At 40.4% G+C, this 27,607-nt stretch overlaps 1 protein-coding gene across 2 annotated transcripts; it reads right to left on the bottom strand.

Annotated features, from left to right (window-relative positions):
* Positions 1-270: 270 nt before the first annotated feature.
* LOC101470299 (synaptic vesicle glycoprotein 2A) lies at positions 271-24,423 on the bottom strand. 2 transcript variants are annotated; one of them, XM_004549153.5, is made up of 13 exons: positions 23,968-24,423; positions 17,257-18,000; positions 14,765-14,945; positions 12,728-12,879; positions 12,168-12,301; positions 11,982-12,071; positions 9,814-9,921; positions 8,898-8,986; positions 8,638-8,802; positions 8,408-8,541; positions 6,705-6,911; positions 6,456-6,615; positions 271-5,141 (listed from the first exon to the last, which is right to left on the bottom strand). In XM_004549153.5, the coding sequence occupies exons 2-13, from the start codon at positions 17,864-17,866 to the stop codon at positions 4,958-4,960; spliced, it is 2,214 nt and encodes a 737-aa protein (XP_004549210.1). In that variant the 5' UTR covers positions 17,867-18,000; positions 23,968-24,423; the 3' UTR covers positions 271-4,957. The 2 variants fall into 2 exon arrangements, with proteins under 2 accessions (XP_004549210.1, XP_004549209.1); XM_004549152.5 differs by having other exon boundaries at positions 17,257-18,004; positions 23,968-24,422.
* Between the last annotated feature and the right edge of the window lie 3,184 nt (positions 24,424-27,607).

Below are 27,607 nucleotides of genomic sequence, written 5' to 3' on the forward strand. Positions count from 1 at the left end.
GGGAAATGGGGAGAAAAGGCTGGGGCATGCCACATTACACAAGAACTGAAACGAAAGAGGAAATTCTTTAGGTTTAAATCAATATGTGCCGAGGTCGTCACTGTATATGACAGTGTGTGTGTATACAGCCAGCTATGAAACACTGTCGTGGTTTCCGTCAAAGGTTTTGGAGATCTAGTCAAATTTGATGGAATTTACGTCATCTGTAAAGTGTCTGATTGACAGTGACTATCCATACCTGGATAGAAAAACACACAGTGGAACACAATCATGGATTGCCCTTGTTTTTACTGTACTTAAATGCATGTTTGCACATTTCAATAAATCCCATTTCCCACTTTTCCAGCAAAATACAGAGAAGCAAGGGGTGACTCAAGACTCAGCACAGGACTGTACATTGAAAGTACAAAGAGAAACGTCTAAATGAAGTGAAAATTATCTGATGGTGTGAAATGGAGTACAGGACACTGGTTTTCTTCAAGTTTTATTTCCATTATGATTTTATTCAAAGAACTGGATAAATAGCACAAAAGTGCAAAACCCAGCATAATGGACAACTCTCACATAAAATAAATACAGCACCTTTTCAGCATCACTAAAATATTCTCAATATCCAGAAGTAATAAATACTGAATTTACCAAGATGTTCAGTCTTGATTTACAAAACACAAAGACAACACACAATAAAGTTTTGTGTCATACCAAACTTTTTTTGGAACTGTTTCCGTAATCTTTTTGTTTCACAATTTGCATACTTGCACATACAAACATCTACAGTTTCTACACACAGTACACTGAATCTTGAATTGAACTCACATTTAGAGTAGAACTTTTTATCAGATAATAAAACAGCTCAGAGTCAAACTAAAGAAAGCAAACAGAAACGCCATCGCTCCAACTACAGTGATGGATCCTTGCAGTTCTCTGCAGACGCGGGAGGTGTTTCTCCCACACTTTTTAAAAGACTGCCGTCATTAAGGGGAAGTCGTATCAGGCTGGTGTTTGCTTTATTTTGACCGCACCCAATATCTCTGCCTTCCTTTATGGATAAAACTCAAATCAGCAACTCTTTTTATAGTTTATACATGTATATATATATATATTTATTTATATTTATATAGAATGAAATTCTACACGTAGCAACATTAATCCGTAAACTTTTACAGTTTGGACAGGAGCTTCAAGTTGACAGAGGGCGCTCTTTTGATGAGTTCAAACCCGTGGTCCTTTTGAGTTTGACTTGATTACTTAAACCTCCCCCTTTAATACAGACTCACATAAACAAACAAGTTTATGTCAAATTACACTTTTCATGCACTTCACATTGAAAGTGTCCTTCCCTTTCCAGCCAAAGCTTATCTTCAAGATCACAAGCAACCTCCTCAGAAATTCAAGCATGTATATTCACATATATATATAATAAAAACAAAAAAGGTTACCTGGTTCCAAGGTAAACAAGGAGCACAGTCACCACTAACTCACTTTCAGAACACATACTCGAGTTTCACCAGTTTTCACCCCACTTTGATTAAGAACAATCACTGCAAGCAACAAATCTATGTCATCATACGACAATGAAAACACTAGTTCTTGCTTTGGACAAAAACAGCTGGCATACAGGACGTCCAAGAAAGTCAGACAATACGATAACGAACATGCGTCACAGTCGTTTGAATACAGAAGGTTTAGGGGGTGAAGCCGTCTTTATGAATTTAAGATGCGATCCCTTTCTCTTTTTTTCCCTTTTCTGCGTGTTTCTAAAACTGAGGAGCAGACTGTGTGTTATTTCTGGCTGCCTTTCAAGGGACTTGTTTCAAAGGCTGTGTCAGCAAAAGAGCACCCGAGTCTGTTATGAAGAACGACACACTGATTTCTACACTGCATATATAGGTCTTTTTTTTTCTTTTCATAGTGTAAATGTATTCCGTGGTCCCCAACTGAGCTGTAATCATCACAGGGATGAAAACAGAATTGCAACAGAAAAAAGTAGAAAAATATGTGACAGACGATTTAGTCAGCAGACACACACAGACACACATACATCCAAACAGTCTTTCCAACAGGAACAAGATGGGACAAATCTGTTCATTAAACACATACATCTTTGTACACAAACAGCAAACAACGGAGGGGTGTACTACAAAGGAAGTTAAACATAGCCAGGCTTTCTTTGGCTTAAGCCCCAGCTGGAGATAATGTGTATCATAATGGAGGTTATCAACTTTCTCTGGTAAGCTGGGCTTTCCGCTTCATGGTCTTTGTGCACTCATAAACATAAAAATGGGGGTTTTACAGGTACAGCTCTTCTTCTGCACAAAATGATACCTATGAGTGTCCTCCCTACTCCAATCATAAATGTTATCAGATCATTATGACAAACTGATGACTTTTAGCTTGACGTAGCTTGCTAATGTGCTAATCTCGCCCTGACCTTGTAGTACACCCCTCAGGTATGATCCTCAGCATGTAGATTTGAAGAAAGATTTCAAAGAAATAGGTTTTAGAGATAGTATCATTTGCATTCTTTAGTGAGAAGATAATGTTCTCATGTCTTTATATGCTGAATATGAAGCTACAGCTGGCAGGCAGTTAGCTTAGCTTAGCTTAGCTTAGCTTAGTTTAACAGGAGAAACAGCAAAGCCAGTGTAGCTGTTCCCCATCATGTCCAGGCCTTTTTGCTAAGCTAAGCTACCATAAGTGAACAAGGGTATTTGTTTACTATAGAGGGGGCTGATAACAGCACTAACACACACATACACACAATCCAGAGGACGTTTTTCGGTCAAAATGTCACACTCTCTCACTGATTGTCAGCACACAAATAGTACACAAAATACTGTCATATGTTTACAGAATGAAGGTGTACACAATCAGCTTCGCTTTAAGGGTGATTCTGATTCTTGAGATGAGGTCACAGCAGGTTTTTACATGTAAACTAAGAGCCTGCGTACCCTTAAAGACGAAAGAAATAAAAATGAGTTACAAATTTTCATCTTTTCCCAGCGGGAATGGACGCAGTGAAGGAATGTCTGATCAGGAGCCCTTAAAATAAAATTATATTCTTGTTTCTCTTGCCACACTGTCTAATTGTTCACTTTTTTAACAGCTTCTTTTCCCATTTGATTTGTGCTTATGATGCAGTTTTTCTTGGGTAAATGAAGACTGCTTTGTTTGCGTGTTTTGATCCCCAACAAAAAAAATACAGCAAACAAAAGAACTAAATCAGTCTCCTTTCGTTGTTTCGACTTCAAGAATTAGCTTTCCCATTCAATCAGATAACTTATGTTCTGACTAATTCTCATATAGATTGGAGGTGAACTACACTACATGTACAATAAGGATAACAGGGATCTAAATTCTTAAAAGCCAGGGTTTTGGTTCATATGTTGCTTTTCCTTTAGAGCGGATGAATAAGATAATAATAATGGAGATATAATTGATTTTACCGCAGGCCTGATTGCTTTATCCTGAAGGGATCATGAAGAAAAAATAAAGAAAACTGAAATTATTACTACAATGTTGATTCCTGTCCTTGTCCTTGAGACCCGGAGGAGACACAAACCCAGCCTCAGCATCCGGTGTAAAATCTGTGCCAGATCAAACGTGCAGATCCATCTGGTGTGGGAAACAAGGTAGCCGCCGAAAGTACCGCACAAACATTGTGCTGTTTATTAGTTATCTGAACAAGCCTTAAACATTACACCTTTTACAGGCATTAGCAAGGGCACTGAGAAGATGCTTTTGTGGCAGGATACTGTGGGTGTTTACGTGGAGATTTCAGGCTAGTTTTTACAATAGTTACACCTCTAAGGTACCTTGATAATGTGTGGCCACACTGCTTATTCAAACCGCTGCCGGACAAGTAAAATTCCCACTGACGCAAATGACACTGTCATTTGCATGAAACACAGAGATGTAAATGAATAAATCAGAGTACAAACAAAAACATGCGCACACACACACATACACACACCACTAATTTAGGCAAATACCACAAGTATCTGCTCTCACAGTTTAGCACTTGACCAAAATCCGTCCCACAGACGTTCCTCGAAAACATCATCAAACTGACACACGACACGGAGGGAAAACATCAGCTTTGACACCAAACACAGAGGAACTGGATCAAACTATTCCCATTTACAACAGAGAATCCTGTGAAATGCGTCTTCGCCTGCCTGCATTTCGAGGCTCTGAGCAGAGAACTGGAATTACTCAGGGAGAGAAAAAGCACCTCGGCTCTCTGTGTCTGAGTAACAGCAGCCTCACTGGAATGTTTTAACAATATTTGGTAGAGAATAACAGCGGTCAGCAGGTCAGGCTTCAGTAGGAGGCAGTGATCGAGGGTCACGGGAAAGTTTTTTTTGTTTTTTAACAGAAAATATATTCACCCTGAAATTCATTTTGAGAACTTTTGCAAGCAAGTCTATGAGCAACAGTCTGGATGCAAATGTAAACTGAACTGTTCCAGTAACGTCACAGCACATTAAACAGAGGCACTGGACGCCAGTCACTGAGGTCGAGGACAGACGAGAAAGAAAAACGGAAAACTCACCACATACACTGACTAAATCATTCTCGTTCCTTCAGAAATGGCTTTTTTAAATCAGTTTCCTCTCATCATGTGATCGTTCTGTGTCACTGAGCATCTGTGGGAGCACATTATCACCCTCTAAGAGTGGCTCTTCCATAAGATATCTGATTCTTTTTCTGAATATTCTGAATACCTGACAAAGCAGCGGAAATTAAGTGATCATAAATATAACATCATCTTTTTCTACCTCTGTGTGTTCTCCTCTTTGAATGATGCAATCCACATTTCAAAGGATTCTGGGCTTACAATGGGGATGGCAGTCTGTTTTTGTTGGTATGTGACAGCAGAGCTGAAGCTCTCAGGGATGTTGTTAGTTGTTAAACACGCCAGCTGGACTCTGCTGCCCTCTGCTGGTCGTCGGCTTTACTGCAACACTTGGCCTCTCGTTTCGGGCAACTTTGTGGCAAGGAAACTGCCGGCGGCGAGGGCGCCGGCCGCAAATAGGATGGGTATGGCCTTGGTGATGCCCACAAATGACTGGAAGATGCTGATCCCCAGCACGGCCGCCAGTTTACAGAGGGCGTTCAGGAAGCCGAACGCTGTGGTCCTGGAGACAAGAAGAGAGGGACACACAGACAAGAACGCACACACACGGTAAGGAGGGTTTTTAACAGTATTTATCACTCACTGCTTCATATTTGACCTATTACGGCCATATTTAAGATAATCAAAGTGAAAAAAAACTTTACTCTTTCTCACACACAGCTACACTTTTATATGAATCCCACCAGGACATGACATGAAGAGCCTCTAGAGGAGGACTGGCCAACACCGATTCTGCTAATAAATTTTATTGACATAATTTCCAAGTGAAGCCAAGCGGATGAGGGTTTCCAGTTTTGCGGCCCCAGAATCATCTCTCCAATCCCTGCATATGAAGTGGTTTATCTGGCTTCATCAAGGGGTGGCCTCCAGCATGCAGTGGCTCGGTTTGTAGCAAAATGTGAAGCGGCAGGAATGAGAACTGGTACCTCCAAATCCACAACCAGGACCCAGGGCAGAGGATGGATGTTAAAAGAAAACATATTGTTAAAGACCTTGAATAAATGCGCATTTGGGTTAATATGGTGGTCTTAGAAGCATTTAATTTACTTTTTTTTACTATGTTTGATTTGCTTTTCGCTTCATAAAAAATATGCCAATTCAATATTTTTAATAAACAGCCAATTCAGATTCAACTCGAGTGAGTGCTTTTAAAAGTGATTCCCAAAGGTCCTTAAGGGGGATTTAAGTGGCCTTTATAGATCTCAAACCTTACTCACACTTTGCCTTGGGTGACCTCACCTTGAGGGTTAAGAGTGCTTTGACCCTTAAATCCTCAATGATTGTAAAGACCCACACCTTTTTTCACACCTTGGCTCATGTGATGACCCATACGTTCAGTGGGTCAACAACCCTCAGTATCACTTCCAAAGAGGACAAGCCCCTTCAAAGACCTGGACTCAGCACTGTTTCTTAGAACTGAAGAAGCCTCTTGGATGGGAGGGGAAACATCCTTGCAAACCTAAAGAAGTCTAGCTGCCTTCTTTTTCAAGCTCTCAAGGCTCAAGGCGTGAGCTGGGTGACTGAGAAACAACACTGATGTGGCGTCTCAAACTTTTGCCATCCACAGCAGATTTGTTGGTAAAAATTCTGGTATCACTCAGCAGAAACGAGTCCACCTCCATAAAGATCCTTCTCTCTCCAGAAAAGAAACTACAAATAAAAATTCAAATTCTTAAGGGATAACAACCCTGAAATGACACTTTTGGACGGCATTTATAACAACACAAAATGAGTGAAAGTGCAACCAGACAGACAGTATTACTCTGTCAGAAAACAGAAACCTCAGCAGTAGTAGAAACATCTGCTCTCGTGTTACCTTTTATCCGAGGGGTAGAGCTCCACTGTTATCACATCCAGGGCATTCCACGAGGCGATGCTGATGCCACCAAATAGACATAAGAGGGCGATCATCCCCGACTCGGTGTTTCCAAACATCAGGAAGAAGCAGCTGACACATGATATGACGCTGGACCCGGCTATGTAAAAAGAGGGAGCAGTAGTTACGTTAAACCGAGTCGCCTCTGCACTCATAACTGAATCCTCCACCCAGATTAGACTAACCTACCCAGCATCCTTAACCGCCCAATTTTATCCATTAATAGAGCCGAGACGATGTTGCCAGGCAACACCGCCAGGGTGCCGAGAAAGTTGACAAAGTAGATCATGTAGGCATTGTTGAAGTCGTCGCTGAAGTCGAGCATGCAGCCCTCCTTGTTGTGGAGAAACGTGCTGTTGACCAGTTTGCAGTTGACGAGTCTGTATTTGAATAAATCTGAAGGCATAAAAGGAGGGAAAAAAAATTGAAAATGATTAAATAACTTCATAAATTTGTGAACATCTGTGATTTCCACTGGGTAAAGAAGCTCTCCTCAGCTGAAAGAAACTCCTCTGCATGTTTCTCCTCTGATTTAAAGAAGAAAAGCTAAGTAAAAGATACAACCTTAACTTTTTGTTTAGAGCATAAAAAATATAAAAGATTTACGCCACGTCCCGAAGAATGTCTGACCCAATCCAAACCAAATAAAAGATCAGTTTTCCTCAAACTGGGAAGGAGGGGATTAAATAATCCCTTAGCAAAAGAAGCCAGAACATTACAGCAGCCACCACACAAGCATCTGTTTTTAATAGGGGCAAAACACGAAAGCAGCATCCAGGACAGCATCTCCCATCGTCACAAAAACGACAGCAAAGGTCAGGAGACATTTCTGTAGAAGATAAAGGGGATTAGTTCTGACAGGCTTCTTAATCAATAACAGTTTCATTAAACGGAGTCTGCAATAAAAGTGCTGAACGATCGTAAAATTTTAGATGCACAAATGACACAAACATAAAAGAATGCGTTGCTGGCTTCATCGGGGAGAAAGCTACAGCTGCCGTAAAAGCTGCAGAAGAACTGAAGCTGAATAAATCTGCCACAGCTTGAGACGGATAGCCGCAGTATGCTAGCAGAGGAACCGTTTCTCTTTAGTTTCTCACGTTTCCCAGGTCTGAATGTGACGTGCTGATTTAAAGCACAATCGGAAATCCAAACCACACGCGGCTCAGTTGCTTTTTAAACGATTTGGTCTCCGCACACGGGGAATTTCTGGTTCTGATCAGCCATTCAGCACATTCTTACATCTGTTTTATTCTTCCTGACAGGGTGCTGTTGTACAGACAGCCCGATCACTCGCACCGTGTCATGCCTTTTGTTTTGACTTTAAGATGAAATGTAAGCATTTCTCACATAATTTATCTGTCAGGTGAAACCATCAGCTAAATGAACAGAGAATCTCACATTTGAGGATTTGTTAGATAGATAGATAGATAGATAGATAGATAGATAGATAGATAGATAGATAGATAGATAGATAGATAGATAGATAGATAGATAGATAGATAGATAGATAGATAGATAGATAGATAGATAGATAGATAGATAGATAGATAGATAGATAGATAGATAGATAGATAGAGGCTGCCCGACCATGGTGAGCCACGCCATGAAGCTCCTGGTGAACAGATTTGGTGCTGATGTTAATGACTTTTAAGCACTCTGTGTCTCAGCGCTCGATGACCCCACACTATAACTTCATACCACCTCCTAAATGCTTCCACTTTGCTTTGCTTAATTTTACACACCGGTGGCAACAAGACTAAAAGCACCTGAATTCACAGATTAAGAGATGTGGCCATATAGTGCATGATCTGCTACGTACCTATGGAAAGCCATGGAAAGCAAGTTTATAATGTTCATTAGTGCTCCTGCACACGAGGAGTCATATTTACCTGTGTTATAAAACAAGCTGGCAATGAAGGTGCAGTTTCTAAAGAAGGTGTGCGTGGATGTGATGTCCTCAAAGTAGCACTCTTCAAACACGGAGTCTTCAAAAACCATGGACTTCATCTTCAGGTTAAGGAATCTGTGATCAGGAACATTTTTTTATTGCATATTTTAAAAAACAATATTCTCTACTTTGGCATTAAAGTAATTAATGTTGCCCTGAAACAAAAATTACTTGTCGTTGAAGTAGTATCCTTGGCGATGCACTTGGTTTTCCAAGGTGAAGTTAAACGTGACGTGCTCCACTCGCTCCTTAGTGAAGGTCTTCGTGCGCGATTCATATTCCTGCTTCTGGATGTACTTGATCATGTCCGGAAACCACACGGTTAGACCGTAGTAGCTGGAAAGTTGTGGGAGTCAAGAGAGATTAAATAAGCCCCAAACGGAGCACGAGAAACAGTAGACAGCAAGGAGGTTTTCTTTTTTTTAGATTACCTGAACGACATAGAAAACCAAACAGCCATGAGCATGAAGGTCGTCCGTTTATATTCTGGCCTGAAGCAGGCAAGGATGTTATTCCGTATCTGCAACAAGTGAACACGGAGAAACACAAGAGCAAAGCTCATGAACAAAAAAGCTGAAAGCAACATGACAGCGGCTTCCACATAAAACAAGAAAACGGTGCTTCAACTCTCTCATTGTTCAAACTTTTTCTTGTAGTGGGCATTAAGCAGGCATTAAGCAGCAGCGTGTAGGCGTGTGTGTGCGTAGGAGAACGTAGGCTGCGTGCAAATTCAAATCAGGCAAACAGCCTGGTGAAGGATTTTTTTGCCCAGAGCATAAAAGCCCAGTGCAACAACATGCTGCTGAAGTTTAAACACATCAAAGCCAAAAAATCCACACAATACCTCAAAAATGCATCATCTTTGTGTGCCGAGTGTTATCACAGAACTTGAATTTGGGAGAAACTTTGCAGGCGGACAGGTCAATAAATGCTCAAGCAAGTAGCTTATTATCCCTTTAATATACTCAAAAAAAATCAAAGACAAACTAAAGGAAAAGACATAATATTTTAGCTACACTTGGATTTACTTCCACCTGTGCTTGCATGCACATTGCTTTCATCCACTGAGGCGTTTTAATGCCAGCCCTGAGTTGTAAAACACCTCAGCTTCAGCACTCTTGAAAATAACTGTAATTTTGAGGAAGCTGTGATCTTGGGTGGGTGCCAGAGGGGGCCTTTTTTATTTCACACTGTTAAAGCTTGGCCCTTTAGTTACTGCTTTTGCTCACAAAATCCAAAATACCAAATTTCCTGGTTACTCAAAAAAAAACAACCAGTTTAGAAGAACAACATTTGTAGGCTGGACAAAATGTATGTAAACTGTATTTTTTAATTAACTTTACTCACCTGTTGGGAGAGGCTCATAATCTTCAGTCTGTAGCGCTGCCAAGCAGGCGTGTCGGTGCCAACGTCCACCAGCTCATCCATCTGCTTCACAGTTTTGATTGTGGTGACCTTGGACCAAAGTCACAAAAGTCAAATTAGAGATGACTTTGGCTCAAAAATAATGTAACTACTGCAAGAGACTTTCTGAAAAAGAGGCTCTGAAAGTCACCACCAGATATTACAGAGACATTGACTGTAATAACGTTTACTGTTAATCATAAGCCTGATGAACATCTCTGTAATGGGTAAAGCATCTTTAAATGGACTGGGAGCTGTTACAACAATGTATTTATTCTGTTCCTGTTCTCATGACTTGTTTAACCGGAATACATATTGTGGGAAATCACACATTTGTATGATTTGTGGGTCGATTTTAATAGGTTTTATCTCAACAGGAAGTAAAGAAGCAAATCCTTGGAGCTTATCTCGAAGATGATTTACAAGCAGTTCAAAATACTTGTAATAATGTAAAGTTTTGTCCATCAAGCATCAACTGAAACCAAATACTGCAGTTCCTCAAATAGCCACTAGAGGCTCACTCCCGTTCCCTTAGAACAACGCGTGCCCCCTCCAACCACACCCATATTTTGTTTTCAAACTTGATTGCAGTTTATTCCACACCCCACAATAAAATAAACCACGAAACAAACTATCTTTATGGTGTAATTATTTTACGTATAGTTGTTTTTTTATTTTACTGTTTAAAAATATTCAACACTGGTATCAATACATTTTTCAAAAAAATGTCTCTCTGTGCAAAATGGGTTTAAAAACTGTGATAATGTTTGTTTGTTTGTTATTATTTGTATCCCACTGTAAATTTACTGTATAAAGAGCTAAAATCGCCAAAATTTCATTATAAGAAGTGTTTGTGAACTTAAAATTAAGAATGTGGGATACTGTTTGTCCGTGATCCCAGCACGTGCTCCCAAAGCGGGGGAAACAAATTCTTTTGGGGGTACCTACCTTTGCACCGCCATTGTGCAGGTGAAGCCAAAGGCAAGATATGCTTCATCATATTTTCTAGTCTTTAGCTCGGAAGGAAGTTGGTTTGCAAGCATATTTGGCGATGGTTCATCCTCTGCTCTGTGTTTGTGTGGGATCCCGGTCAAGAAACCTGTCCATTATGCTAGCAGTGTCCAAGCATTCTTTAATTTATTTATTTATTTTATTCATAACTCGCCACCCCCCTGCAATGGCTCTGCGCCCCCCTTTACTAACATGCTATCCCCCTCCCCCCCAGGAGGCGTGCCCCTACTTTGGGAACCACTGCCTTAAATCCACATTTCAGAAATGGCCAAGTTTACATTTACAGCTTTCTACATAAAATACTTTGAACTTATCTACATCATGTCCTAATGTCCTAATGACCCATCTGCAGTTAAACTGAGAAATGTGCAACACAAGCCAGCTATTCAAAGTAAAAGTAGCTATTCAAAGTAAAAGTATTCAAAGTAAAAGTAGTGCCTCATAAAACTTGTTGGCTGTAGCCCTGATGTAAACCTTCTCCATGTCCTTTCTGCATTGCTCATTATCAAGTTGTACCATAGCTAAGCTAGTAGTCTGCAAGTATTTGCAGACAAACATGAAAAGCTACAGGTAAACAACCTGTTACCAAGACAATTCCTGAGAGGTGTTCGGTGCAGCATCTTCATTTAAACTGATTTCACCCAGCAAGAGGTAGCAACCTCCAGGAACCACTGCTGACCAGCTGGGTATTTCACATTTCCATAGCAACCAGAGGGTGTATCACATCCAACATGGCAGGCAACTCTTGAGCAATGTGTGCATGATGTCATGTGACAAACAAACCTGTGTTAATACATCTTCTGCACCGGTTAAATTTGAGGCCACAAACCAGTGGGTGATGTCATAGTGGTTGCATCAGTCCTTTATATACTCTGTGGTTTTCATTGCATCACATAGCAGCAAGTTTCCTTTGCACAAGTCATCGGCTCTGATCCAAAGTCAGTGTGTCTTTTTGTTCAGCTTACTCCAAACTAGGGGCGTAACCCCAGGCAGCCAATGGGTATCTGACCAGAGACCCCGTCTGTTCTCCCTCTCCCACACTTCCCTCTGCTGTGAGCGCTCTGAGAGATTTACATTGCTGTTTTCTCACTGATACTTACAGAAAACACCCTCTCTGGGTATCCCTTCGCTCGCATGTTTGTGTCGTGAACTTGCTTCAGAACCATCCAGCCTTCGTCATGTTTGCCATTCTGTTAAAGATGGCATGGATTTAATAATGAGAAACATATCAGCAGCTATTACTGTAAGACAAAGACTTAACTGTTTAAACAAGCACATCTGCTAACCTCTAAGTAGAAGCGTGGGCTCTCTGGCATGGCGTTAAGGGCAGCGATGGCTGCAACTGACGGAAAAGCGCACACTAGCACAAACACGCGCCAGCTATGGAACTGATACGCCGAGCCCATCTGGAAACTCCATCCTGAAAGGAAAAAGCAAGCCAACACAAAGAAGTGAGCACACATTTCCAAATAGTTAACCTTCAGTGCAGTGAAAATAACATGTTTTTAAAACTCACTATGAAGCATGTTCTCAAACAGAATTTAGAGGTCAGAGGTCACCCTCAGTGCACGGTTTCTGGGCAGATCACTTTCTAGCAAACAAAGTCAGCTTACGTTTTACCCTCGAGCTTTTCAACTGACTGACAAATCTCCAAAAATATTAACATCTTGGTGGGATTGTTCATACGTACATGCATAATAATAATTGTAAAATAAAGAGACTGTAATATAATATTTAGAGAGCTTTATTTGTATCTCATAGGCATTTGATGATGATCAGTCAGCCTGGGCAGAGAAAGTAAGGATCCATAACTATCTGTTTTCTTTACTCTGATCACTGTACTCACCATAATGTGGGATTATAGCCCAGGCCATTGCAGATGCGTATATTCCTCCAATCATCCAGAACATGCAGAGCCAGCTGAGGTGCTCGCCACGCTTCTCTTGGGACAGAAATTCAGAGTAGTACGAGAAGACGATGGGAATCGAACCACCGATTCTGCAAAATTCAGAACACAACTGAGCCTAGAGGTGAAGTGTTTGTATCAGTGATACTATTTTTGATATGTATATGTGTGTTTGAATAGATGGGCTCTTTCTTCTGTATCATATCAAGAGTCAAGCAACATACTTATGTTATTGTTTTTAAAAGTAGAGCAACTGTTTGCGAAACTTTCCAACTCGTGGCTCTCTCAGACCTTGAATGTGCAGCAATTGCTGTTTCATTTAGCCACTAAAGCTTTAACACAACCAGTGCATTAAATGTCTCTGTGCTTGTGTGATTATCATCACCATGGTGCAAAACAAACTCACAGGAGCTCAGCGGGAAAACGACTGGTTTGAGCCCAAATGGAAACGATGTCAGGCTTTCAATTTGCCAGTTCGCTAAACTTGAGAAACTCTGTTTGAACACTTTGCTACACGTTGTAAAAACTAAATGAATCATCAAAATCATTTTGTGCTCGTGCGATTTCACTGTTAAAATTACATTTGTGCAGCCGGATAAAAATTAAAAGTTTCAAAAGGGAAGGGACTAATACTGCAGTTATGGCACACTGTGCAGTGAAAAAGTAATTACCCCCTAAACCTAAGAACTGCCTGTGCCATCCTTCGCAGCGAGGATGGCACTTTCACATCACTGTGGAAGAATTTTGTCCCGCTCTTATTCATTTATTTTTTAGCACATCAGAGGTGGACTTGCTGGTATGTTTCAGGTCGTTGATGCTTGAGCTTCAGGTACGAAGTTATAGCTGGACATTCTCCTTTAGGATTTTCTGGTAGAGAGAAAAATTCATGGTTCCATAAGTTGCCCTGAAGCAACAAAGCAGCCCCAGATCATCACACTATCACCACCGTGTTTGACAGTTAGTATGACGTTCTTTTTATGAAATGCTGTTTTAGTTTTATGTCAGATCTAATGGGACTCAAACCTTCCAAAACGTTCAGCTTGTAGAGTTCCTTGGAGATGCTCCCATACATGCCATTTTTGCCCAGTCTCTTTCTGGTCGTTAAATCATGATCTCCGACCTTAACTGAGGCGAGTGAAGCTTGCAGGTCTGCATTTGTTATTCTGGGACCTCCTGGATGAGTCATCGATGTGCTCTTGATAGGCCAATTTTGGTCACCTGGGCAAGTTTTCTCCATTTGTTGAAATGGCTATCACCACGTTTTACTGGAGTCCCAAAGCCTTAGAAATTGCTCTAGGCCGATAAAGGTCAGTGACTTTGCTTCTAAGCTGTTTCTTTAGATCGTATCACATAATGTGTCCCTTTTTGAGATCTTTGAACTACACTTTGTCAGACAGATTCAGGTTAACCCTCTAAAACCGAACCTGTCGCTTATATCAGACAGGAGTTTTGCAACTTTTTTTTTTCTGCTCTCAAATACAGACTTAGCTGTAACTCTGTCTGTGAAGCTGGACTAAAGAAATAAGTGCCTAAAGTTTTGAGAACATGTCTACCGTGGTTGGTTGGTTGTGGCTAATAGACTTAGTTTATGTTAGCTAGCTAGTGACAGAACCGATAACTCAGTGGGAAGAAGGGGACTAAATCTAAAACTCTGTTTAAGGGGAACACTTTTGAGCTGCTCCTGTCTGCAAGAAGGAGTTTAATTTTTAAACCACAGATTTGCTTTCCACTTTCCCTGTCTGCCTCTTTAGCAGCAACTGCTGTTAGCTTGTAATGTTTGGGTTTGTGAAGCACCTTATAAATGAGGACTGTGTAGACGAGAGACTTTGAATTCATCATTTAACAAAGATGGTCCGGGTAGGTTTGGGCAGATTATTGCCCCTCAATAAATGAAATGATGATTTTTTTTTTAAGTCAACTAAATGGCACGGGCAGAAACAACAGAAGTATTTTTGTTATTATAATTATTTTAATTACCCAACACCCGAGAGGAGGCGGCAAAACAGAAAGGTGCTGTAACCCTGGACAAAGGAGGAGAAGAAGGAGAAGATACTGTTGATAGAGAGAGAGATGAGAAGAGACTGCCGACGGCCTATCCGGTCAGCCAGAGCTCCCCATAGGAAAGCGCCAACCATCATCCCAAAATATACAATAAGACCTGCAGAGAGAGCAAAGGAAATTCAATTGTCAGACTACAAAGACTTGCCGGCTCATGATAACTCTACTATATCTCAAATCAGATTGATAGTTTGATGATAAACATGCACATTTCTTTTGTTTCCCTTCTGAGGGAAAGGCTGAGAAAAGAAGAAAACATGGAAGTGCCAGTGTGAAGCTGGCTGTAAAAGCGTGTTAATCCCCACAGACTTCCTGATAAAAGATTTAACCACTGTTTCATGACTGTAATCTGAGTAACTGAAAACCTCTTAACCATGTTTGTGCTGATGATGCCTTTGGGGCCATTTTAATGCATTTATCTTTAAAATTATATGACTCTAGTGGGTAATTGTTCTAAAAGACCATCCAAATATGGTCATTTGATCTCCAAAGAATCAAGATAGTGGCAGTTATGATGCTAAACACCACACTTTAAACTGACCAACCCGGTGGGTGATGTCATGGTGCGTATGAACATCTTTCATACACGACCCCAACTCCCCAAAAGGTTGGATGCGGTATAAAATGAAGATAAAAACTGAATAGCTAGTTAGGATAATTGGCTGCCGGTCAGTAACATGATTGGGTTTAAGACAAGAGGCAGAGTTTCTCAGGTTCAGAATATTGTTCCTAAATGTAAAATTGCTAAGAATTTAAATACCTCATCATGTATAGTACCAAATATATCAAACGATTTAGAGGCTGAAAATGATGCAGGATGCTTCAGGTGCTCAGGCAGAAACAATGCATGGGCTCAGGAATCATTGTCTGTGAACACAGTTCACTGCGCCATCCACAAATGCAGATTTAAACTGTTGTGTAAAGAAGAAGCCATACGTGAACATGACCCAAAGACTCAACCATCAACTTTAAGCTAAAATAATTTAAAATAAACTGAAACAAAGTAGAAAACAGTGAAATAAAATACATAAAAACATGGATTCCTCTATTCTGCATGTTTTAGAGCAGCGGTCTCCAACCTTTTTTGCGCCACGGACCGGTTTATGCCCGACAATATTTTCACGGACCGGCCTTTAAGGTGTCGCGGATAAATACAACAAAATCAAAACTAGTACCGGTACCGAAAAAAAGAAGATTTATTCATAACACACGTGAAAAGACCCAGGAAAACCGAGTTAACGATTAAAAACGATAACAAAATAATGCTGAAAACCAATAAATACCCTGAAAACCACACATTTCACACCTGAGCCTCAACTCTCGCGGCCCGGTACCAAACGACTCACGGACCGGTACCGGTCCGAGGCCCGGGGGTTGGGGACCGCTGCTTTAGAGCAGTATAATATAATCTTAAACAGCACGCTGCATCTATTTCAACAGCATTGATTCATAGTAGAAGGGTCTGTGTGCTAAAGTGACCTGCCATAAAGTCCAGACCTTTCCCCAACACCAAACATTTGGTGGATCAGGAAAGAAAAATTGCGAGAAAGACGACCCACGACTGCTGAGCAGCTAGAACCCTATCTGAGACAAAAACGGGACATTTAACTTCCAAAAATCAGCCAAGTGGACTCCTCATTTTCCTAATGTTCAATGTTTTCTCAGCTCTGTTGTGAATAAAATGTGAGTTTATGAGATTTGCAAATTATTGCATTCAGTTTTCATTTACATTTCAAACAGCATCCCAACTTCTTTGGAGTGGTGCAGTGTATGTTAAAGAGGCTAGTTTCAGTCACTCATTGTATCTTTGAAGAGCTCATTGTTGTTAAAACTATTCTTTGGAATATTTATTAAAAACTAAAACATAAAACAAAACGTTTTTTATGAAATGTTTAACATAGACGTTGCTGCATCCACCGAGCGCTCTGCCTCTCTCTCGCTTCTTTGCTGCTGCATTGCTGTGTTTCTTTTTTGCATCATTACACAACATTATCTAAATCAGTCTGGTGGCATGAAACCATTGGCAGGAACCTGTTACTGCCTCACTTGTGTGTGTAAATGTTTGTCCTTAAAAAAATGAAGACCAGTCATTTTTAAAAACAAACAAACAAAAAAAGATTTTTCCCCAGAGTTGATACACATCTCACGCTCTGGTGAGTATTTCAAGTATGCTGCATGTGGGTTCGAAAGAACATGTCGCCAAGAGCAACAGTGTGACTCATTTAGTTTTTTAAATAGTTCTTGGCTGAGAAGTAAAGATCATGCCACAGAGGAATGAGTTGTAGCAAGCCTTGGATACACAGCCAAGGTTTGTTGACGGGGACTAATGTGTAGATTATTAACAGCACTGTCATGTATAAAACTGATAATAAGCCTGCTAAACATTTGCAACAGAAGGAGCAGAGTCCTACCTAGCATGCTTTTGTTGGGTTCAGACAGACACATATCCTTCTCAGCGCTGGGGAGCACAAACCCGACCACAAAGATCTCCACGCCATCAGCCATGAGTGCGAGGCCCAGGACGAAGTACAGGCTCCACTGGAACTTCCCGTGGCCACATTCTTGCAAAATGGTCTCGTACTGTTGGGCCAGCTCCTCTTGGTCCTTCCTCCTCTCAGCCTCGGACACGCCGATATCTCTGAACTGCTGAGCTCCGGCTCCCACCGATCCTGGACCCCCAGCAAGGCTACCTTTTCCTGAATCAGCCCTGGGAATTCCTTGGTACTCTCCCTCATAGATCTCGTCATCCTCATCGTGACCCTCTGTGGAGTCACTGTGGCCGCCCTCATCGTCGTTCGCTGCCTGGCTGTCTCCACGGTAGTAGCCTCCATCCTGACTTCCCTGCATGGGGTAGTTATCGTCATCGTCCTCTTCAAAGCGGCTGTAGGAGCGCTTGCTGTACTCATCGCTCACTCGATCAACTGAGCGACCCACTTTCTTGGCAGCTTGCCGCTTGACTTCTTTGGCAATGTCTTTGGCTCCTTTTATGAAGGCAGTCCGGTTTTGGTAGCCGTCCTCCATGTTAAAGAAGTACAGAAGACGCACAACAAGTCAAAGGTTTAGCTTGAGAGGCCACCTGTACGTGCTGTGGCTTCAGTTTGATCAGGACACCTCAGAGCTGACTCCCAATTTGCTTGACTGGTTACAGGTTGAAGCTGTCTGCAACAAAAGCGAGAATTTACATTGGTTAAAATAACAAGTCAGGCTTGGTAACAAAAACATCTTTAATGGAAAGATGCTTTTGTTAGCAAGGGACTCATCGGATACTTCCAGTGCATCTATTTATGTTTCCTGTAGACCCAGAGCCAAGTCTGCTTAAGTGACAAGAAAGAAACAAAAAATGACGTGTAATGAATTCAAAGATGCCACAAAAAGACACAAAAAACACAAACTCTAGAGAGACTGGCTCAGTCAGCTCAACATTAAATTCTAACAGGGCGCAGTCCAGTAACATGAACGTTTTAGAGAGGCCCTACAGAAGTTAAATGTGTCGCTTGACCCTCGTTAGACTTTTTAGGTACACCTGCGGCAATTCAAATCAAGATGGTGAAATCAAATCAAGACAAGATGGCCTGCTAAAGTTCAAACTGAGCATCAGATTGAGGAAGAAAGATGATTTAAGTGCCTCTGAATATGGCATGGTTGTTGGTGACAGACGGGCTGTTCTGAGTATTTAAAAATCTGCTGACCTGCTGGGATTTTCTCACACGACCATCTCTAGGGTTTACTGATGATGGTCTCAAAAAGAAAACAGGTAAAACTGCCTTTCTGACGTGAGTGATCAGAGTAGAATGGCCAGACTGCTTCAAGCTGATAGGAAGGCAACAATAACTCGAATAACCACTCGTTCCAATCACACTTCAAACCTTTATGCTGATGACCTACAGCGGCAGAAGACCACACTGGGTGCGACTGCTGTCAGCTAAGACCTGCACATTGAAACTACAATTCACACAGGCTCATTCAAAGTTAGACCGGGAAACTTTGAATGAGCCTGTGTGAATTGTAGTTTCAGAGTCTGGATTTCTGCAGCAACATTTAAATGGTAGAGTTAGAATTTGGAATAAATAACACAAAAACATGGCTCCATTCTGCCTTGCATTAATGGTTCAGGCTACTGGTGATGTAATGGTTCATGGCACATTTTTTGCCAACTGGGCTTTGTTTAAATACCATAGCCAACCTGAGGATTGTTGCTGACCAGGTCTATCCCTTTATGACTGGCACACCCTGTCACAGAGCTCAAATCATCTCAGCAAGTTCACTGTACTCAAATGGCCTCCACAGTCACCAGATCTCAATCCAGCAGAGCACCTTTGGGATGTGGTTGAACAGGAGATTCTCAGCATGATGTGTGCCGACAAATCTGCAGCAACTGTGTGTTATTGACACGTCAATATGGACAAAAAATGCTCTGAGGAATTAAGGCAGATTTGAAGTAAAAAACAGACCAACCAAGTGCTAGCAAGTTGTACCTAATATAGTGTTGATATGTACAAGAATATTATACGACTGAAGCCAATGAGCTTGCAGTTTCGCAGTCAGACCCGTCCCATTCTCATCACATTTCATCACCAAGACGATGACGGCAAAAACTCATCTCACAGCTTCAGAAACTGCAAGTTTTTCTATAGTCTAGAGTTAAAGCGGAAGAGGCAGCGTGAAACATTAAACAAGATCAAAGTATCAGAATTCTAATAATTCTTTCTTTTTTATTTGATTTTGCATTGCACTTAATAAATTGTCACAATCACAACCTTTTAACCTTTTTCATTTTAACAGTTTTGAATGTTTCCACAAACTGTAATGAAAAACTGCTGTTGATGCGGCATTGTGTTTTACATCTGAGTTTCATAATCCATCTCTGCCTGTCATGTTTTTATCTTTAAACTGCTTCTCTTTTCTTTTATCCACTTATACCATCTAACCAGCCTGTAATGGTTCCCATCCAGACTACACCTGTTGCCTCTCCATATTCACTCAGTGTGCGTCCTCTGCTGAGTCACAGACAGGCCTGAGCAATAATTACAGGGTTAAACATCAGGCCTTGAAAACAGTGAATCTAATTGATTGTTCTTGGTGCACAAATGTCCTAAATGCCTCATCGTATGCTGAAGAGCTGCTCTGTGTGACTATGGCTCAAATGGATCTGACACTATTGTAGAAAAAACCTGAAATCATATAATCTCTAAATGTTCTTTATTTGAAAAAAAGGAAAACATGCAGATTGGATGGAAGCCGTGTGATAAAACAGACCAAGCTTGAAATTGAGGAAAAACAAGCTATAAAACTGATATCTATTTTATTCTTTGCCACAGTGTCACGTTGCTTTTTGGAAAACGTGCTGTTTAAAGAACAATTTTAAAGGTTCGGTTCAGGTGGTCCGTATGCTTCTGCAGGGAGACGCTACAGGCGGGGTCACTGTGCAATAAAACCACTTGTCACTTTTAATTTATGGCGCAGCGAAAGCACGGACAGACGGTGATGAGACATCAGTGTGATGTCACTTTCTCCCAAAACGAGGTCTGACAGGTAATAACAGGCCTCACGGAGCAGTAAGTGTTTGTCAGTTGTACAGTACACATCATGTACTTCATCAAATACTGGTATATTTACATTTATTTTAATACTTCTGAACTAAACCAGTGAAATATAAATATCATTAAACTATGGCAATGGTAGATTTTTGGTTTGAGGCATAGTTTACATGTTCGTCAGCTACAGAAACCCAAACTGTGTGACGCATATAAAAGCGTAAAACTCTTACAGCAAAGAGTAACAGCTTTTATTTAATTAAAAATATCTCTGTAAATCTTTGCAAGTTACTGCAAATGAATGCAAACGATTAACCAAGCTGTATATAACTGTTTTATAATAATAGCAATAATAATAATAATAATTCTTGAATGATTGCGTTCACACATGTAATCAGAACCAGAAGCAAAACCAGGGGGTTTAAATTACTTGAGTAATGACGTCTCGCTGTAAAGCAATGAACCGAGCATTTTGAACATCTTCTTCACTTGTGCAGTTAGGTCCATAAGTTTATGGACATTTACACATAAAAAATATATATTGTTGCTTTTACAGTCCAGCACGGGTGATGTAAACCAAACAGTCAAGATGTGGGTGTATTGGATCACCCATGTTGATATTTTTCCTGCATCATCATATTAAAGTTGGTTTAGGATCAATGTCGCAGTTGACACGTTAGCTATATTAAAAGCGTTCTTGTTTATATAAAACTCTCTTCTGAAGCAGTTGTTAAGCATCTTAAGTGTTTTTGTCATTACTTTATACAGTAGATAGTAAATATATTAGAAAGCTATATTTGCTGTTGCCAAATTTAGGTCACTCCTTTTGGTTTCTTGGTAATAGTTTTTATTAGCATTAGCTAATTTCTTAGCTAATGCTAACATCTTAGTTAATGCTAATTTCTTAGTTAATGCTAGCTGAATGCTCAAGCCACGTGATTGGTCAGCTTCAGTGTTGATCCTTGACCAACATTATTATAATAATATATTAGTAACACCAACACAAGTGAAGACTTTTACCTTTAACTCAAGGTTTCAATGATATTGTATGAACTGTTGAGGAACAGCTGCTTTGCGTCATCAGTGGTGGTTGTGTAATGTTTTACACATCTGCTTGGCAAGTGAAAGGTCACTGGTTCAATACTGGCATTACGAAGGGCATCAAGCATTAAAAATGCTGCGCTACCTGCTGTGATGACCGTTTTGTGACAAGGCAGTAGCTTCTTTACTCTTGATTGACTGATTCAAAATTCACTGCGGGTTAAAAATTTAAAGTTAGGTCCACCTTAAAGCATTCACTGGATTATTGTTCATTTTGACTGTAATGTGGAAAACATTTTAGAAAAAGTACACCATGTTGGATTTAGCCAGATATCGAGTTAGAGACTGAGACTTATTAGGAAAACGTTAACTGAGAGCAAAAGTTCAGTAAACAAACTTAAATGCAATTTTGGATTATTTTTGTAATGAGATTCGCCCCCTGCTGGCCACTAGAAAGCACGCAGGTTCAAGTCTTCCCTTTTCAGACCAGAATGCGTATCTTTCGTATACAGTCTGTGAATGCTCTGAGCTATTTTCATCTATGGCATTCAGTCGTTGTTACTTATCACCAAGGACAGAGTCAGAAATCGTAGTAGGTGGCAAAAAGAAAGCTGTAAATGGAGCTTTAACCTTGATAAGCGAATCAGCTCAAGATTACCATTAATTAGTGGGAAAACAAAGAAAAAAACATTTATGTTTATGCCAGCATCTGTAGCATCTGTCCTGGATGTTATAATCACACACTGTTGATTTGTTTTTTCTAAATTTCATTCAGAAGATGATTTCCCATCAGAAGGCAGCAGATCCATCAATGTCAGCATGACAAACAGATTTACTGGCACTGATCAAAGGAACCCTACCAGGCCTGGTCAGCCAGGCTAAACTGTAGGACTCTAACCTAATAATATCCTGGATGGGCGCATTCACAGCCCATAATCTCTATGCACTTTAAAAACAAGCATGCGTGCCTGTATGTCAGTATGACCAACACACTGAAATCAAGCAACAAATTCACAAAAATGCTTCACTTTATTGTGAGGCTCTTTTGCAACCGTGCTGGACCTGCGCAGATGTTTTTACTTGGTTTGACCTTTTCTCGGGACACTGAGCGTCATCAATACCTCTTTATAATCACATCATTGCACAGCCTCCTGATGGAAGGAAAATGCAACACTGTTACCGATAGCATTAATATTGCCTCGGGTCTAATGCCTGCCGAGAGATAGAGAGATCAAAGAACTAACTAAGATGCCTATGGGAAGATTTTAAAAGATTTGCTTGGTGCTAAAAAAAACAAAACAAAATCCACATTAACTTCACACAAGGGGACACTTATAAAATAGTAAGGTTATGAGGATTATAGATGAGACCCCTGAAAAACTAACAGTCTGTGTAGATAAAGTCTGGATAGATAGATAGATAGATAGATAGATAGATAGATAGATAGATAGATAGATAGATAGATAGATAGATAGATAGATAGATAGATAGATAGATAGATAGATAGATAGATAGATAGATAGATAGATAGATAGATAGATAGATAGATGCAACAGGTACTTCTTTCTGTGTTTTTTCCATTAAGAAACCAAAGAGTCAATGCTAAGACTTGTCTGACGCAAACAAAAGCTTCGAGGCCACTTTCGTCTCACATTTCCTCACTGCTGTCAACTTGACAGCCTCTCTACAGCTCACACAGCCTGCAACACACAGGCCTGTCACTGGAGGGAAGAGGAAGGCCTGAGGATGAGGAGGATGTCTTTGTATTGCTTACTGCTCTCTAAAGCTCTTTATTATTCATTTATTTATTTATTTTAATTCCCTCATTCCAAAACCAGTGAGCAATAAGTCAGCAGCTGTTTATCACTTCATTGCAAGACCACGCAGGGCAGATAGTCATCAGCATCTCCTGCAGGGTTGTTAAAGGGAGATTTCAGCCAGCCTCCTTTGTGGTGATAATCTGGACACCTGATAACATGGCTTCAACGACAGTCAAAAGAGATCCCCAAAATCGCTCCTGCAGCCCTGATATTCTCCTCTCACGGGCCTGTTCCCAACAGTGTCAGCCTGTCAGATCTGTACTGTGCTGTCCTGCTTTCACGATTTGTATATTTCACAATGTGGATACATGCCTCGGATTAAACATGGCCAAATTTAAGCCTTCGGTGCGGTCGTAAATGTCTTCATTTATAATAAGCCGTAAAAAGGGCCTTGTCGCCAAAAGGGCCAATTTGTACAGCCCTACAAATGCGGATGGATTATAACTATAAATCTGTTACAGAAACCAGCCGATTGTCTCTTCGCTTGCGTCCTGACATATGCCCCCATTCTTAGAAATCACACTGCCATCGGCTTGTCACGACTTGGATTAGATTATAGGGCCAAGTCTCGATTCACAAAATCGATCCTAATTGCCGTGTGAAGCAAACACACCCATCGCCCCCCTCTCTTCATGTTTTAATGCAAACATAAAAAGAAAGAAAAGAAGAGGGAGAGGGGAAAGAATCAGCGCCATCAGCCACTAAACGCTAATTAATTTCACCTCACCTTAAATCCTTCGATGCCAGGGTCCCTCTTCAGCTTGGAGATGGTGGTGATGAAGAATGAGAAGGAGGAGGATGAGGATGGTGATGCGTACGAGGCTGTCGCTGTGAGCCGAGTGGTGACGATGGTGGTGGTGGTGGTGCTGCTGCTGCTGCGCGGTTTGGAGACGGAGAGGAGAAGCCCACGCCATCCACACACACTCACAAGAGTGATGCTCAGAGGTTCCCCTCCCCCACGCGAAACCCTTCACACACCCCACACGCCCCCCTCCTCACGAGCGCATTTAAACGCCCCTCGTCGATATGGAGAGTTTTGGCGCAAATTGTTGCGCACAATCTGCGCACACACTTTCGCCAGCTTTACGTAAGACTGCGTTTAACGAGCAGATTTTACACCGTGGGGCTGGAGACTGTTCCTGCGTGATTAGGATTTCTCTGCATGCAGCAAATTAGACTCGACCATCTGCTTTTTAAATATGCATCATTGTCTGTACATATATCAATATCGCACACGTGCCAGTGCACCTGACTCCTCTGTTGCCATGCCGACCACTCGCGTATCCCTGAGTGCATCAAGAACTGGCAAAACGAGACCTGAGCCCTCTCGATCAGCCTCCGAGGCTCAAAGAAAAACAGAAATGTGGTGTGGACATAAGACATCTAAATGTTTTCATTTGTGTGGAAACGTGTGGGAACTACGTGAAAAGCGTGTTTTACAACTAAAAGAGGCGACTGCTTTTAGTAATCAGCGCGTAACACCTCATTTAAGACAACATTTTTCAGGCAAACATCTGGTTAGAACACCTGCACCAATCATCTAAACGGGGGGCGGGGGTAGAGAAGCATACACAGCTGCAGTAAGCCCTGATTTGATTTTTTTTTTCTTAAGGTATGCTTGTCCTTTACAGTTAAATACCTGTAAGCACAGCAAGACCTTACAGTACTTTTTGCAGTTCACATCCTCTCATCATGGGTATGAATATCATAGTAATGCTGGGCTTTAAAGATTTCTTTGAAGTATTTGTTTTTAGGGTGTAATGATTCCACAGCACACATCTTTAATGACTTTAATAGACAAGAGCTGGGTGCACAAAATTGAATTTATTTTGAATTTGCTCTAATCCACAGTGTCAGAAGTATCCATGCACAGTAAATTTCACTGAGTACATCTGACTCAAATTGAATAAAATTTTACTCTAAAAAAGACAGCATTTGATCCCAGTCTAAATGGAGTAAAATTTACTCTTCCTTAAAATTTACTCCTTGATAATTTACTTGGTTTAGTTTAAAATAAAATAAAAACTAATTTTATTCTAAATAGAACAGAATTGTACTCTGAATGGTATTATAAATAGAAGAAAAAATCACTTTATTTCACTATGTAACTGCATTATAATCATTCACTGCAAGGTTTTAAAGGTGCAATAAATAAATCAGAAAAAAATATTTTTATTTTAACAGCCACCTTTATTATTCGGAGGAAACAGTATGGTACAATACAAAAACTGTAACTGCTTGTTGTAAATCAAATGCTTTACAGCAGAAAAGCTCTTTGACATAAATTACATGAGGTCCGTCTCTTGTGCACAGAATTTGAAAACCATTCGAATGCTCATTGAGACACACAGCTTCTTGTATGGAAACAAACGTTTGAATAACCTGTGGTGTTCGGCGATCAGGTGTTTCAAGAAAATACTGATGCCTTTTGATAACACTGGTGAAAATACAATATTCACTATTTGAAGCAACAGCAGTAGCAAATACCAGTGCTGACCATTTGGACAAACTATGTCTCTAAAGATTAGTGGTAGATTCCGAAGTAAACACCAGGACTGGATGGCGTTTAACCCCAAGTCGATTGAGTCCTCTCCCAACTTCACTGTAGGTGGTTTGTTGTTTTGTTCCATGTAGCCATAGTTAAAGCTCTTAATTCTCCTGCCCACTTCCTTTGATGTTGTATACTGATCATGTAACGTAATCAGTTTCATTTCATATTGTGCCACTCCCTCCAAGACATCATGCATAATATCAACAGAGAAATTTTCACATGTATTGAAGTACTGCAATGAGCTTAGAATGCAAGACTGTTTAACATCCATCACATAAGGAAGTCTCTACAAAACCAAACAGGCAGTGAAGACCAAGTTCCATGTACTGGGTCATACGGGGGAACCTTAACTCCATCCCTCTCCGGGATTTTCATATCCTTCACAGTTGGATCAAGTATCTTAGAGAAGCCATATGTTTGGGATGTTGAACTCCTTGGCAACTGTGAACATAATACAATTGCATTACACATTTGAAATAAACACCAGAACAAGCAAAAAAAAAAGTGAAATTAAATAAACTGAACAAAATAAACCTAAACATTTGGTATAGCAGCTATTATAACATCATCATCAAAGCTTGACTGATTCACACTACGAAACACGCTGAAAACCTTAATGTTTTTTTACTCACCGCAATCCAAAAACGATCAGTAGGTCAGTTGGCCTTCAAAACATATGTACTTCTGTTGTTCTCTGCACTTCATATGCACAGCTGGCATCCTTAATGATATGAAAAGGATATTTTTCAGTACAAATTCTTACAAAATTGAACAAAAAACACAAATATATTCCATGTGTGTCTTACAATCTCGTGTTATATTCTGATAATGTGAATGAATATAAAAAATAAATAATAATAGTAAGGGCAAACTCAACGTTGCAGCAGTCGGAAGTTTGTATAATACCAATCTAATACATTAGGGGCTTAAGAAACGTCTAAAACTGCAACCATGTATACTTTACAATTCAGAGTAAAGCAGGTGTGCTTTCTAGCTCAACAGGTGAAACATCCACAAACGTCAATCCACGATAAAACACACATTTATAACAGAACACATTAGGTTAAAAAAAAGTGGATTTGCATGCCTCAATTTGGTGTAAAACACATGTGTTCACAGACCTTTTTGGATAAAAAACTGGTGCACCGGATTTGTTAAAAACACACTAGCCTGGTCAATTATACTACCTAAAAGCAGCTATTGAGCAATGCTAAATTTAGTTTAGTGACATATATACCTTAATGCTGTCTGCTAATTACTCATAATGTTGACCTTTGCTTAACCTATGGAACTCCAAAGTGTTCAAAATTAAATAAATAAATAGGTCAAGATGAAATAAATAACTATGTGAATAAAAAAGACACAGATATGTAATGTGAGAATGATATTGTGAAATAATGGAACACATTTTGAAAACAATGCTCATTATTGTGAAACATATTACATTCTGCTATATATATTTTCTTATTATTGTGAAATATTATTTCATGGTCATTATTTTTCACAATAACAGAGATTATTCCTGAGGCATTTTATTTATTTCCAGCCGTTTTTAGTCCAAAATGACCTTTTTTCAAAGTCAGTCTTTATTTCAAAATCCCGTTTTTCCCGATGGTCTATTTATTTCATAATGCGACTTTTCAGCAGAATGACTTTGTCTGTCAATCAATGTAAGTGGGCTGGACCTTTGCACCTATTGGCTTATCGTTTACCATCGACTAGTTTTCCTGGATACCGGCTCCGCGGACGGCTACTGCAGCTAGCAACAGCGTGCTAGGTCAAAAGTCACGGAGGATGGCGGACTGGTGTGAACTTC

The sequence above is a fragment of the Maylandia zebra genome, linkage group LG22 (assembly GCF_041146795.1).
Source record: "Maylandia zebra isolate NMK-2024a linkage group LG22, Mzebra_GT3a, whole genome shotgun sequence".
NCBI classification, from domain to species: Eukaryota; Metazoa; Chordata; class Actinopteri; order Cichliformes; family Cichlidae; genus Maylandia; species Maylandia zebra.